The 13,307-nt window shown below is 37.2% G+C and overlaps 1 protein-coding gene across 1 annotated transcript in view; it reads left to right on the forward strand.

The window, feature by feature from the left end:
• The window catches only part of EXOSC7 (exosome component 7), a 43,595-nt gene extending 35,212 nt beyond the window's left edge, over positions 1-8,383 (forward strand). Inside the window, exons 6-8 of the mRNA XM_007505062.3 lie at positions 4,603-4,726; positions 5,379-5,534; positions 8,142-8,383. Of these exons, the coding sequence (XP_007505124.1) occupies positions 4,603-4,726; positions 5,379-5,534; positions 8,142-8,246 (385 nt within the window). The 3' untranslated portion in view covers positions 8,247-8,383. The remainder of the gene's footprint in view (positions 1-4,602; positions 4,727-5,378; positions 5,535-8,141) is intronic.
• The last annotated feature ends 4,924 nt before the right edge of the window (positions 8,384-13,307 follow it).

Below are 13,307 nucleotides of genomic sequence, written 5' to 3' on the forward strand. Positions count from 1 at the left end.
TGACTGCCACTCACTCCCTACTCCTTGTGGGCCATGGAAAATCACTGGGAGTCTGGTTTCCTGTTTGTAAAGTGAGGAGTTTAGACTCTTATCTCTTATAGATGGAAACCCATCATCCTGATGAGCTTACTGACTAACATGCCTTCATTGACCTGCAGATTTCTTATTTTCAAATCTAAGTTTTTCTGATGTCTGAGTGAGGGTGATTTTATGTAGGAGTACATGTGCTTATTTCCTCCCCTCTGCCTGTGTTTACTCATGTGACCAAAGATAAAAGTCTTATTTTATCTGCTTAAAAGAACTTTGAAATAAAAAAAAGTTTCTTGAACATGTTTTTGTTAACAAAAATTTATTTTCTCTCCCTTTTATGACCTCTTGACCCCATTAGGAAAAAATAAAAATAAAACCTTTGTAACCAGTATGGTGTAGTCAAGCAAAATAAATTCTGCATTGACTCTTATGTTGTGTATACATGTGTATACACGTGTACATATGTATACATATTTAAAACCAATTTCATTCATATCTTTTTAAAAATATTTTTGATTATCAAGTATTTTCTCACACATACACACACCCATCTCCCAAAGAAAAGGAACAAAATAACACTTGTAAAGAATAAGCAAAGTTGAGCAAGACAAATTCCCACATTGTCACATCAGAAAAATGTATCTCATTCTATATATTAGTCCATTACCTCTCTGTTGGAAGGTAAGTCTGTCAGCAACATTCTTCCTCCCCCTACTTCTGGAATCGTGGTTGCTCATTGCACAAATTGTGCCCTCTATCATCGTCTCTCACTTATTTTTAATCTCTCTTTGTCTACCTCCTGCTTCTCTATTGCTTGTATATATGCTGATTTTTTTTCCTGTCCTTAAAAAGCCCTCATCTGATCCCTTGATAGCTCTCCTCCCTTTTGTGAATAAACTCTTTCAGAAAGCCATCTACAGTAGACTTTTCTACTTCCTTCTCATACTCTTATGAACTTGGCAGTTTGGCTTCTGGTATCATCCTTCCACTAAAACTGTCTCCAAAGTTACCAGTGTTTTCTGGATTTTTGAAACTAGTGGGCTTTTCTGCAGCTGTTGACTCTGTTAATCCCCTTCTTCTCCTTGATAATACTCTTTTCTCTAGGTTTTTGTGACACTGTTGTCTCTTGGTTCTTCTCCTACCTAACAGACCACTCCTCTTCAGTCTCCTTTACTTGTGTTCATCCAGGTCCTGCACACTAACCATGGGTGTCCCACAGAGCTCTCTCCTGGGCCACATTCTCTTCTCCCAAAATATTATTTGGCTTGGGGATCTCATCTACTTCCATGGATTAAAAAATCATCTTGGTACTGACAATTCTCAAATCTCCATATCCAGTCAATCAATATCCATTTAGTAAAGAACCACTACATGCCCTAACCACTCTTCTGACCGACAGGCTTTCCTCCAACTTGCCCATTGGACACCTCAGACTGATATCCTGTAGACATCTTAAACTGGACATATCCACAGTTGAATTCATGGTTCCACCATCTTCATAGTCACTCAAGCTCACAGTGTGGGTGTTATCCTCAATTCCTTATTCCTTCCCACTATCTGGTTCCAAGTCCTGCTAGTTCTACCTTCTGACATTTCTAGTATAATTCCCCTTCTTCCCTCTGACAATGGCACCATCAGGGCACCGGGGGCAGACTCTCCTTTCCTCACATCCAGACTACTGCAGGAACTGCTGATGGGTCAGCCTGTTTCAAATTTCTTCTCCCCTTCAGCCCATCCTCCCTTCAGCTATCAGTTATCATCCTGTGATGCAGGGCTCTTAGATAAACTGCAGTGGCTCCCTAGTTCCCCCAGAATCAAATATAGAACCCTTTGTCTTTTAAAGCCCTTCATAACTTCCTCTTCCTTTCTTTCCAGGCTGCTTATTCCCCTGTGTTCTCCTGTGTGATCCAATAGCTTTGACCTCCTTTCCTGAGAATAAGACACATCTGTTCATTTTTACTGGTGTCTAGAATACTTTCTGTCCTTACCACTGCCTCCTGTCTTCCTTTAAGCCTCACCTTAAATACTGCCTTCTACAAAAAGCCTTTAGTACCATCATGCTGAGATGCAAGATCCAATTTAATATATATATATATATAATATGTCTTGTTTGCTACTGTGTGTTGTTTTCATATGTCATTTAACTAATGTTTCGCTGATTGGTCTTTCTGTTTCTTAAAATAGTAACATCATTTTGAAGATTACTGATTTGTATTATAGCTTGAGATTTGAGGCCCCTTCCCATTTTTTCATTGATTCTTTTAATAGTCTTTTGTTCCTCTAGATAAAAATATATTATTATTTCTAGTTCAATATTAAGTAATTATTTATCATTTGGTTAGCATGGAATTGGAGGGACAGCTGGATGGTGCATGGATAGAGTGTCAGGCCAGGAATCGGGGAGACTCATTTTCCTGAATTCAAATCCTGGCTTCATACACTTACTTAGCTGTGTGACCCTGAGCAAGTTAACCTCACTTGCCTCAGTTTCCCTGTCTTTGAAATGAACTGGAGAATGAGATGGCAAACCACTCTAATATCTTTTTCCAAGAAAACCGCAAACAGTATCATTACGCATTAGATACAACTGAACATGACTGAACAACAACAACAACAAAATCAAAGCATTGAATAAGGAAATTAATTAAGTAGTATTTTGTAATTTTTAAGCTTACTCATGAGCAATGAATATTTAGTTATTTAGGTCTCTTCTTTATTTGTATAAAGAATGTTTTTATAGTTGTATTTGTGCAAATTCCTTTGTGTGTCAAGACAGGCATACTCCTAAGAATTGTATACATGTTTTAATTATTTTCAGTGGAATTTCTTATTATACTATACCATACAATATATACTATATCGTATACCAAACAATAACAGTGATAATGGACATCCTTGCTTTAACTTGTGCTCTTATTGGAAATTGCTCTAATTTATCTCCATTAAAGTTAATACTGGATCTTGTTTTTAGAAAGGCATGATTTATCATATTAAAGATCCATTTATTCCTTTGAGTTCTTGTTTGTTTTTAAACAGGAATTCATTGTAAGATCTTGTCAGAAGATTTTCTGTATATATTTATATAATTATTCAAATTGGGGATGTCTGTGGAGATTGCAGGGCAGCACTGTGATTAGAGTGCTAGACTTAAAGTTAAGAAGATCTGAGATTATATGTGGTCACTGACTTTGGGAAATTTACTTGACTTTTGTTAACTTCATTTTCCTCATTTGTAAAAAGGGGATAATTATAGGACCTATCTCTTAGAGTTGTTGTGAGAATCCAAGGATTTGTAGACTGCTTAGCACAGTGCCTGGCACATAGTGGACACTGAATAAATGCTTGTTTCCTTTATTTCTTCTTTGTTATTAATATGATTAATTCTGTTTATAATTTTCCTAATATTGAACCAGTCCTGCATGTCTGATGTAAAACCAACCTGATCATATTGTATAGTCTTTGGTGATACATTGTTATAGTCTCCAAAATCACATTTTAAAAACCACTTAATTTCATTTGATATCTTTGGATTTATGTTCAAAAGATTATTTCATTAATCATCTCTGTGGAGTTTTATGTTTTTCTTACTAAACTTTATATCATGCCAGGTACACATAATAGGTGCTTAATAAATGCTTTTTGATCAGTTGATTAGCATACAAGGTTACAAGGTTAGAGGCTACTTAAAAACTCAACAACTTATAATAGAAATTCAGGTTAATAATTGAAAAAAAATTTTAATGTACCAGACTATGTAGACAAGAGAACTTTTTTGCTTGTTTTGGGGGTTTTGTTCTTTAGATGTATACATAGATTAATATAATCTATCCATATGACTTAAATTTATTTTTTCGAGAAATCATTAGATTATCCATTTGTATATTTTCTTTCAGTTTCATGATGGCTGGCTCTGGAAAATCCTGTTCTGATTTAAAATACGTCTTTTAGATCACTAAGGAAAACAAATTTGAATGATCAATGGATCCACAAGAATCTGGGTTTTTTTGGTGAATAGAAAGTGAAAATTAGACATTATTTTGTACTGAGACAACCTCAAAGTTGATGAACAAGAGAGGGAACTGGAATTTCATAAATATTTTGAAATTCATCTTATATCTTACCTAATAATCAAGTATTTGTTTTTAAAACAGGCAGCTTAAATTCAAAGAATATTTTCTTCTAGAAGTTTGTAATCATAATCTTTGAAGTCTTTTTGTATGCATTCTTTGCCAATCACAATCCATAGCCAAGATCCACATCTATTCTCTCCCATGTCCTTACAGTTCTTCCTTCTCATTTCCATGTTAGTGACCTTTGGCTCCTCTCAGCATGTTTCCTTACAGACACGCTGAGCAGACCCCTTGATCTGATCATTTCCTGCAGGGTGATTCTTCTGTTCAAAGAGAGTAACCTAGCCGGATTCATGAGATTTAAATATAGCCATCAACTGTCGATTCTTCAGGGATAATTTTTTTATGAAGTTCTGAATTTAGATGATAAGTGGGTGAAAAAAAAAGCATTTAAGACTCCATTTTACTCATTGAACATTTTGTTGTGTATCTCTTCCATCAGCATTCCCAAGGTCCGAGTATTGGAGGATGAAGAGGGAACAAAGGACATTGAACTCTCTGATGACCCTTATGACTGTATTAGACTAAATGTAGAGAATGTGCCCTGCATCATCACTTTAAGCAAAGTAAGAGTTCTACTTTCATGTGGATTTTGTAATTTGTTTTAAATTCTTTTTTACTGCCTATTTGTAATTTTTTTTAATAACCAAAAACGACTTCACTTTCTCTTTTCCTCTCTGGAACTGAAACTATTTACATTGATTAAGCAGAGAAAGCTGAAAGTGTAGAAATGCATTTGATAATAGACTCGGAATAGAATCCTCTACTAATAGCAGTATCAGCCTTTCAGTGGTGGAATATAGATGTCTTATGTAATTTCATATTTCCTATCAAATTAACCCATTTCAAACTTGGTCTTTTAAGGCCTGTCAACTATTATGTTATTTATTTAAATCAACAAAAGATTACCTTTTTGGTAGGTTGGCTAGAATATCATAGAATTGATCAGAGGTGGAGGTCTAGCCTGGAGAGATTGCAGAATGGTATTTTTCAAGAATCAGCCTCTTCTCTCCTTTAGTAGGTCAGTAGAGGCCTATGAAGATGGACTATGTCTATTACCATTCTCTAACAAAATGTTGCTTTGGTATTTAGACCATGTAAACTTGCTGAAGGTGGGGAACCCTGCCTTATTTCCATCTGTATCTCCCCACTGTCATCTAACATACTGGAGTGACCATTCCTTCCTCACCAGTTTGTTCAATGTTCTTGCTATTTCAGATTGGCTATAGGCACGTGGTAGATGCCACTCTTCAGGAGGAGGCCTGTTCTTTGGCCAGCCTACTTGTTTCTGTGACCAGCAAAGGGGTGCTAACATGCATGAGAAAGGTGGGAAAAGGTAGCTTGGACCCAGAAAGCATCTTTGAGATGATGGAGGTAAGGCACATGGATTTTCACAATAATATTTTCATGGCATTGTACTCATAGTTTGTTTATGAATTTAATCCCTTACCTTTTCCCTTTCACCTCTGTATTCCACCTCTAAGAAGAGTTAGTGCCCTTTTGATATCCCTAGCAAAATCTTGTAAAAAGTCTGGCATATGTTTGGTGGATGTTTGCTGATCTAGATAGGAATTTTGTACTTTGTACCCAGTGACAAAGTGGTATACTAGGAATCAGGTCATAGATTCAAGTATCAACTCTGGTGCAAGTGAGCTTGATGACCGTGGCAAATTACCTTGGAGCCTCAATTTCCCTGGCTTTAATATAAGGGACGTAGACCAGATGGTTTAGAAGACTTCCTTAAATTCTGTCATTTTATGGCTAGCATATTTGATTTGATCTTGAAATTATTTTGCTATCTTTCTTTCCATATGAGTATATAAAGAAAAAGGCAAAAAGCCTGAGAATGGCTATGTCCTTAGCTCCTCAAGGACATGAAAGAAACAAAAGATTTCAGAAGTAAACATACGAGTGCCAGGAAATTTACAGTCTCAGGAATACTTGATCTGTTTTCTTAACATAGCCATGAAAAATAAAATCATTTTTAGAGATCAAAATTTAATAAAAAACAAGAAATATAAAAATATAACAATATTCTCTTCATATAATACCATTTTTCCTTGAGAAGTTTTCAGACAAGTTATAGTTGCTGTCTTTGTTTTTTTCTATTTTCATTTAAATTTTAAAAGAAAATTTAATTTAGCAACATATTTGTGTATTAAATTTGTATATCGAACAATATGTTGAACTTACATACTTGCATAACAATGGGTATATACTTTAGTATTTGTCTTTAGTGTTTATATTTTTACCTTGTCCTTTAAATGTAAAAAGACCTTCTCTAGATTCTAGGGTCCTATGTCTCACTTTTTAATGGGTTATATGGTTTTTCACAAAAAGGAGTCGTTACTATCTTTGGACGAAAATTCCTGAAAAGATGTTTTGCCCAGATTTAGTAATATTCAAAGTCCTCTAATTCCCTCCCACATTGAGCTACACTTTGTTCCTAGCTCCTTTTCTTAGCAAGAAATCAGTCCCTGCTCATGTTCTTTTATCCAAAATTCCACTAAAAATCTAATAACTTCCTTCAGTCACAAGCCTAACTTCACATTACATCGAATTTTGTAAATAAAATGCATCTTTCCAATTCCTTTATTACTATTGTGTATAAAGAAGACTCCAAGTCAACTTAGGCTCTTTAGTCCAAATAAGACCATCCCCAAAACCCTCAGGAAGCCTCAAAGGAGGCCCAAAGCCAATGTTCCAGGCATATAGCAAAGTATGAATGCAATGCCAAGAGCTGAATAGGAAACTTCTCCCTTTTCTGCCTCTTGTGGATTTTACAGGAAGACATGCAAGAGTTACACAGGATGAAAAGGGGTAGATGGGTTGAGATCTTCACCATTAGAGGAGAAAGAACCCCCATCAATAAGATCTATTCTATGATATGAATCTATTGAAAGAAGTTTCCCAACAATTAGAACTGTATGGGCTGCCTTCAGTGGTAATGGGCTTCTCCTTTGCTGGTGACTTAAGCATAGGTTTTATGAAATTACTTATTGGTTATGTTATAGGGAGTGTTGTTTACATGATTTATATCACTGTAGATTGATTTTGAGATTACTTTTAACTCTGAGATTCTGTGATTATGGCCGGAACTCTAGATCTCATTTTCTTCTTTCAAATGAGAAAATTTTAAGTAGGTAGTCATATAAGATCCCTACCAGCTCTTAATTTCTATAAATCCCAATTCCATTTGTCCATTTCCAAATTACTTGAAAGGAGTTCCCCTAGCCTTCTCCATTCTTCATTTGTATTTATCTTTTATCCATGAATCCATTGCCACCATCCTTTTGGGGAAAAAAAAGTAGGTTAAAATATTCCTCTTTTATGGGTATTATAAAGTACAGAATTTTTAATATTATTATTAATGTTTCTTAAATTTGTGTTTTTCTGTGTTGGGCCTTTGAAATACCTGTCCATAATCAATTATTTAATTAGTCATTATCCAGTTTTGTGAATTATCCAGCCTCGTGGCTTCTCTCATCTGACTCTTTCACTGCCAGTAACACTTCTTCTAAAAGGAAAGGAAAAAAGAGTCAATTAATGTAATCTCCTTCCCTTTTTGGGGGGACATAAACAGCTCTTCTAAAAGGTTTTGTGGGTTTGAGGGAAGGATTAGAAACTATTGATTAAGCCTTTGAATTTCTTTTGCCTTTGTCCTCCTTATACCCTATTAAAGAAAAAGGAGATTTGGCTATACCCCAAAGTATCAGACTCTTCTGTGATTCTCTAGTGTTTATTTGAACAGAATTTTTCTCCTATCACTCAGGCCCTACCTGTAAAACAGATCACTAAGTGTGAACATGAGAAAATGTTTGCCGCTGCTTTTACCCAAGTTGCCTTTATGGTGTTGACGTCTTCTTGGCAATAACAAGTTTAAATGCCTGCAGCAGTTGGGAATATAAATTAATATCAGTGGGATAAATGTAAATAGTTTTATGCCTAACATTCATATGTGCATGTTTCTTGTTTCCATAGACTGGGAAACGTGTGGGCAAGGTCTTACATGCTTCCTTGCAGACTATTTTACAGAAAGAAGAAAACCTGGGCCCCAAGAGACAGAAAGTTGGATTTCTGGGATAAATTATACTTCAGTGTTGCTAGTTGTGACTTCAAAAACAAACCAAAAAAATCTACAAAAATTCATATGTATTTTTATTAGATGACTTGACCTTTGTAGTATTTGTATGTATAAAATTAAAGTATATTTTCTGAGCTGATTTGTATTGGCATCTTTTTTAGTCCTGAGGAAATGACTTAAAATTTGGTCAGTCAAACATCTAAGACACAGTTTGAGAGCTCTCTCTCTCTCTCTCTGTTTGCCCCAATCTTCTCATGACCTACAAATGGCAGCAGTCATGCTACAGCTGATTGCTGAAGGAACAGTTCCTTTACCTTTCTCTCTAGGGCCCTATAGTTGTGCATCTGAAATAGCATCCAGGACCTGCTTATTAGCACAGTGGTAAACGTTACATGCTTACTATGTGCCAGATACATGCCTAGCATAAAGTAGGTGTTTAAGAAATGCTTAGTTGACTGATAGACACACTAAGAACATTCATGTTATGCAATCTCTTTCCCCACAACCCTAACACTTTGAACAAAGCCATTTTAGAACAGGGATTCTTATCTTCTGGGGGGTCAAAAACTGGTCCTTTGCCAGTTTTATGGAGCCCTTTTCAAATTAATGTTTTTTAAGCTTTTAGAACAAAATACAAGGGGCAGCTGGGTGGCTCCGTGGATTGAGAGTCAGGCCCAGAGACAGGAGGTCTGGGTTCAAATCTGGCCTCAGACACTTCGTAGCTGTGGCAAGTCACTTAACAAGACCCTGGGCAAGTCACTTAACCCCCATTGCCTAGTCCTTGCCACTCTTCTGTCTTAGAACCAATACACAGTATTGGTTCTAAGACAGAAGGTAAGGGTTTAAAAAATAAATACAAAGGACTTCAGAGACAACCAGTTATACTGAAATGTCGTTTTCATATTATTTCTTAAAACAAGTTCATAGATCCCAGAGTAAGAACACCTACTTTAGAAGCCCTGGTTCTTGAAGATTCTACTTTCTATGAACCCTAAACATCTTGGATACACTCTTCAAGTGGTAAAAGTCATCAAAAACCATGATAACCCCAAAGTTCCCAGCCTCTTCTAACCTCAACATTGGGCTTCTACCAAGTTCTTAGAAAACACATAACTATGTCCCTTTTTTTATTCTCAAGTTTTCACTTGATGTTTTATAATTTACTATCAGTTTTCAAGTGCTGTTACTTTATAAGATTTTGTTATCTGTTTGTTTTGACACTTATTTTTAAGTGTGCTTCTACCTAGAGGTACAGAGGTGAGGAGGAACAGGCAAATAATTGCTGTGTAATTTCTTGATGCTTCTTTTCCTTTGAAAGATTCTGTTCAGAATGAGGCTACTAACACCATTTAAAATATGATGCTTACGGAGGAAAAAATGCCAGTTACTAGAGAGGGATGTGATTGAGCTATGACATTTGCGCTCCCGTGTTACAAATTGGACACCAAGAATAAGTTAGGAATTTGGCACCCAATAAAATGGGCACACCTTGAGCCATAGCCCCTACTAAGGGGTTTAGTGACCCTGTGGCAGCAGGGCTGTTGGACCTGTTATTCTACTAATGAACCGAGCTTTGAGAAAACAGCATCTGCTTGGCTGAGATTTGCGACTTGAGTTCTGGTCTTAGCTTCCACTAATTAGCAAAACACCAATGGGCCTTTGTTAATAGATGGTGTTAAAAGGTCTGGACCTTTAAAGTTCTAGGCAGAGCTAGCTTGGTCATCAAAAATCATGTTTTTTGTCTTAAACTACTCTTGGGAACAGCTAGATGGCTTAGTGAATAGAGAGCCAGGCCTTGAGTCAGGAGGTTCTGGGTTTAGATCTAATCAGATACTAGCTGTGTGACCCTGTACAAGTCACTTAAGCCTCATTACCCAGCCCTTACTATTCTTCTGCCTTGGAAGCAATGCACAGTATTAATTCTAAGATGGAAGGTAAGGATAATAAAAGATGGTGGAGCAGAACCAGGGAATGTTCAGACCACTCTGAAAATCCTTTCTAGCCAACTTTAAAATAATGCTTTAAGAACCAACAAAGAGACAGTGAAGCAATTTTCCTTCAAGAAAACAACTTGAAAGGTAGGCAGAGAGGGTGGTTCACTGGGGTGAGAAGGGGGAGCCCAGGGTGCAGCAAGGTCCCACCCAGGACTACTAGCACAAGCTAACAGCGAGTCTCACCACCCTCCACAGTTCCAGGTTCTGAACCTGGGACCAAACCAGTGTAGAGACCCTGAGATGTTGCCTAAGCCAACAGCAGCCCAATCCTCCACATACCCCTTAAGTTCCAAGTTCTAGCACAAGGCTGCAGTGAGGCCCCAACCCCTAGTGCAGGACAGGCTGTGGTGTGCCTGCCCCCCTCCCCAGAAGGAGGACCTGAGCTCCTGCCCAAGCCCAAACTCAGGCCTCAAGTCCCAGGGCAAGGTAGCTGGCAGGGTGTTTGCCTGGTATGAGCCTAAGGGTGATCTAGAGGCCTTGCCCAAGCCTGCAATGAGAACCTACATCCCAGCCCAAGGCAATCTGTAGTACTCTTGTTTTGTGTAAGTGCAGAATGAGATCTAGATCCCCTACCCAAGCTGAAGGAGAAGTTACAAGCCCCAGAGCAAGGCAGTCCATAGTGTGCCTGGCCTGATGATGTCCAGAGTGAGGTCCAGAGCCCATGTCCAAGCTTGAAGATAGACTGAGCCCCAGCACAGGGTGGCTCACAATGTTCTGAACTCTGCAAGGAAAAACTGAAGCTTCAGGGAGTCTCCCCTCCACCCTGAGAATAGAGCCCACTTTAAGATAAAAGAAAAAGGCTAGGAAAATGAGCAAAAATCAAAAACATAACCATAGAAAATTCTAATTGTTGAAAAGAACAAGGCACAGTACTTAGAAGGGGACAGGGAAATCAAAGCAGCTACATGCAAAACTTCAAAGAAAATGACGAATTGGTCTCAGGTTCTGGAAGAGCTCAAAAAGGATTTCAAAAGTTAGTTATGAGAGACAGAAGGAAAATGGGGAAAAGAAATGAAAGCAATACAAAGCAGAATTGACCAAAAGGAAAAAGAGGTACACAAAAATCCAATGAAGAAAAGAGTTTCTGAAGTATAATTTACCAAATGGAAAAGGAGGTTCAAAAGCTCATGGAAGAAAATAATTTTCTAAAAATTAGAATTAGGCAACTAGAAATGAATGCTTTCATAAGACATCAAGAAACAACAAAACAAATCAAAAGAATAAAAAATCCCCAAGAAAACATGAAATATCTCATTGAAAAAGCATGACCTGAAAAATAGATCCAGAAAAGACAAATGAAGAATTATTGGACTACATGAAAGCCATGTTTTTTTTTAAAAAAAACCCTAGACATAATATTACAAGAAGTTAACCAAGAAAGTTGCCCTGATATGTGTGTATATATATATATATATATTTTTTTTTTTTTTTAAATTAAAACTCTTACCTTCCATTTTGGAATCAATACTGTGTATTGGTTCCAAGGCAGAAGAGTGATAAGGCCTAGGCAATAGGGGTTAAGTGACTTGCCCAGGGTCACCCAGCTAGGAAGTGGTCTGAGGCCAGATTTGAACCCAGGACTTCTAGGCCTGGCTCTCAACCCACTGAGTCACCTAGCTGCCCACTAAACCCATCATTTTCAAATGATGAAACAGAACTAGATTGGTTCAATGATTTGCCCATAGATATTAGGTAACATAGCCACATCCTTTGATGCTAGGTGGAGAATTCTAGACTGCCTTCCCATCCTTCCTTGTAAAATATGTCTTCTTTCTGGGAGAACTAAATGACATCACAAAAGTAAACTTGTCCAGCCTTTTCATGGGAGGAGGAGGAGGAGGAGGAAGAAGATGTGGAGGAGCATTTATTGAAAATGGCTGATTCCCACAACTCTTAAATGAGACATGAAAGCTTTCCCCAAAAGGGGGGCCTGGAGGAACCTTTCTTTTAGCCAGAAGAATGAGGGTTGTCTTTATAACCTAATAAATAACTGTTTTATGGAGAAAACAATGAAATTAGCCTGAAAGCAATTAGCAAATAGTTCTGGAAGAAGGCAATGTTGAACAGTTTCCAAGTTGTCTTTGTTATTTCCTTGAATCTTTAATTTCATAAAGCATGACAGTCTTCCATAGACTTACCAAAACAATAGCTTATTCAGGGGTTCGATATTAGCTTGCCTTTTTGTGCAATGAACACATCACTCATTATTAGATGTCGGTAGACCTAGAATAAATTACATTATGCTAACGAAACATATACATCTTCAAATAACAGATCCTCACAGTTATTCTTGATTGGTGGTCAATAACACAATTGAACTTGGTTCCTAAAAATGTAACTTCCTGGATTCATCCTTGTAAACTCAGCCGTGAGCAGAGTACTCCAAAGTCCAGGGAAAAGCTAGACGATGACTTCTACAGTGGGTTTCAGAGGGGTCAAATGCTTGGAGTGCCCAATGTGGCTCTCAACACTTTCACGTGAACCAGGACCAGATTAAAATTGGGAAATTTTTAATTGGAATGGAATTAAATTATACTTAATTGGGAATATTTAAGAAAATATATAAAAATGGAAGGCACATAACGTTTTAAGCCCAAGTCAATATGCTGCCCACATAGAACCTTATGTACAGATTAGTGGTACCATTTCCACTTGACTTTGACACCAGTGGTCTATATAGATGCTTTATTGTTTCTGACACTTGCAAAGTTGTTTAGAAAATGCCATTAGATTTTTTTGGAATGATTAAAAACCCAGAATTAAAGCACTGAATAAAATGAACTGAATTCACAGAACATTAGAGCAAGAGAAAACCTTAGAAGTCATGCTCTCCAAGTCCCTTCTTTTCTAGACTAGGAAGCTGCAGCCCAGCTCAAACACAGTAAATGACTGAGATGAGATTCACTCCCAAGCCATTGAGCTCTCTCCTACACCATTGATTTAAAGGTGCTTTTTTGTCCTTTGCTCTTAGATTAAAGCTGTATTTCTAAATTTTTTCTACAGATGTACCATGATGGGGATTGGAAGAAGTAGAATGTAAGAAGGGACTGGGTTTTTATATTTATTGAT

The sequence above is a fragment of the Monodelphis domestica genome, chromosome 5 (genome assembly GCF_027887165.1).
Source record: "Monodelphis domestica isolate mMonDom1 chromosome 5, mMonDom1.pri, whole genome shotgun sequence".
NCBI lineage: Eukaryota > Metazoa > Chordata > Mammalia > Didelphimorphia > Didelphidae > Monodelphis > Monodelphis domestica.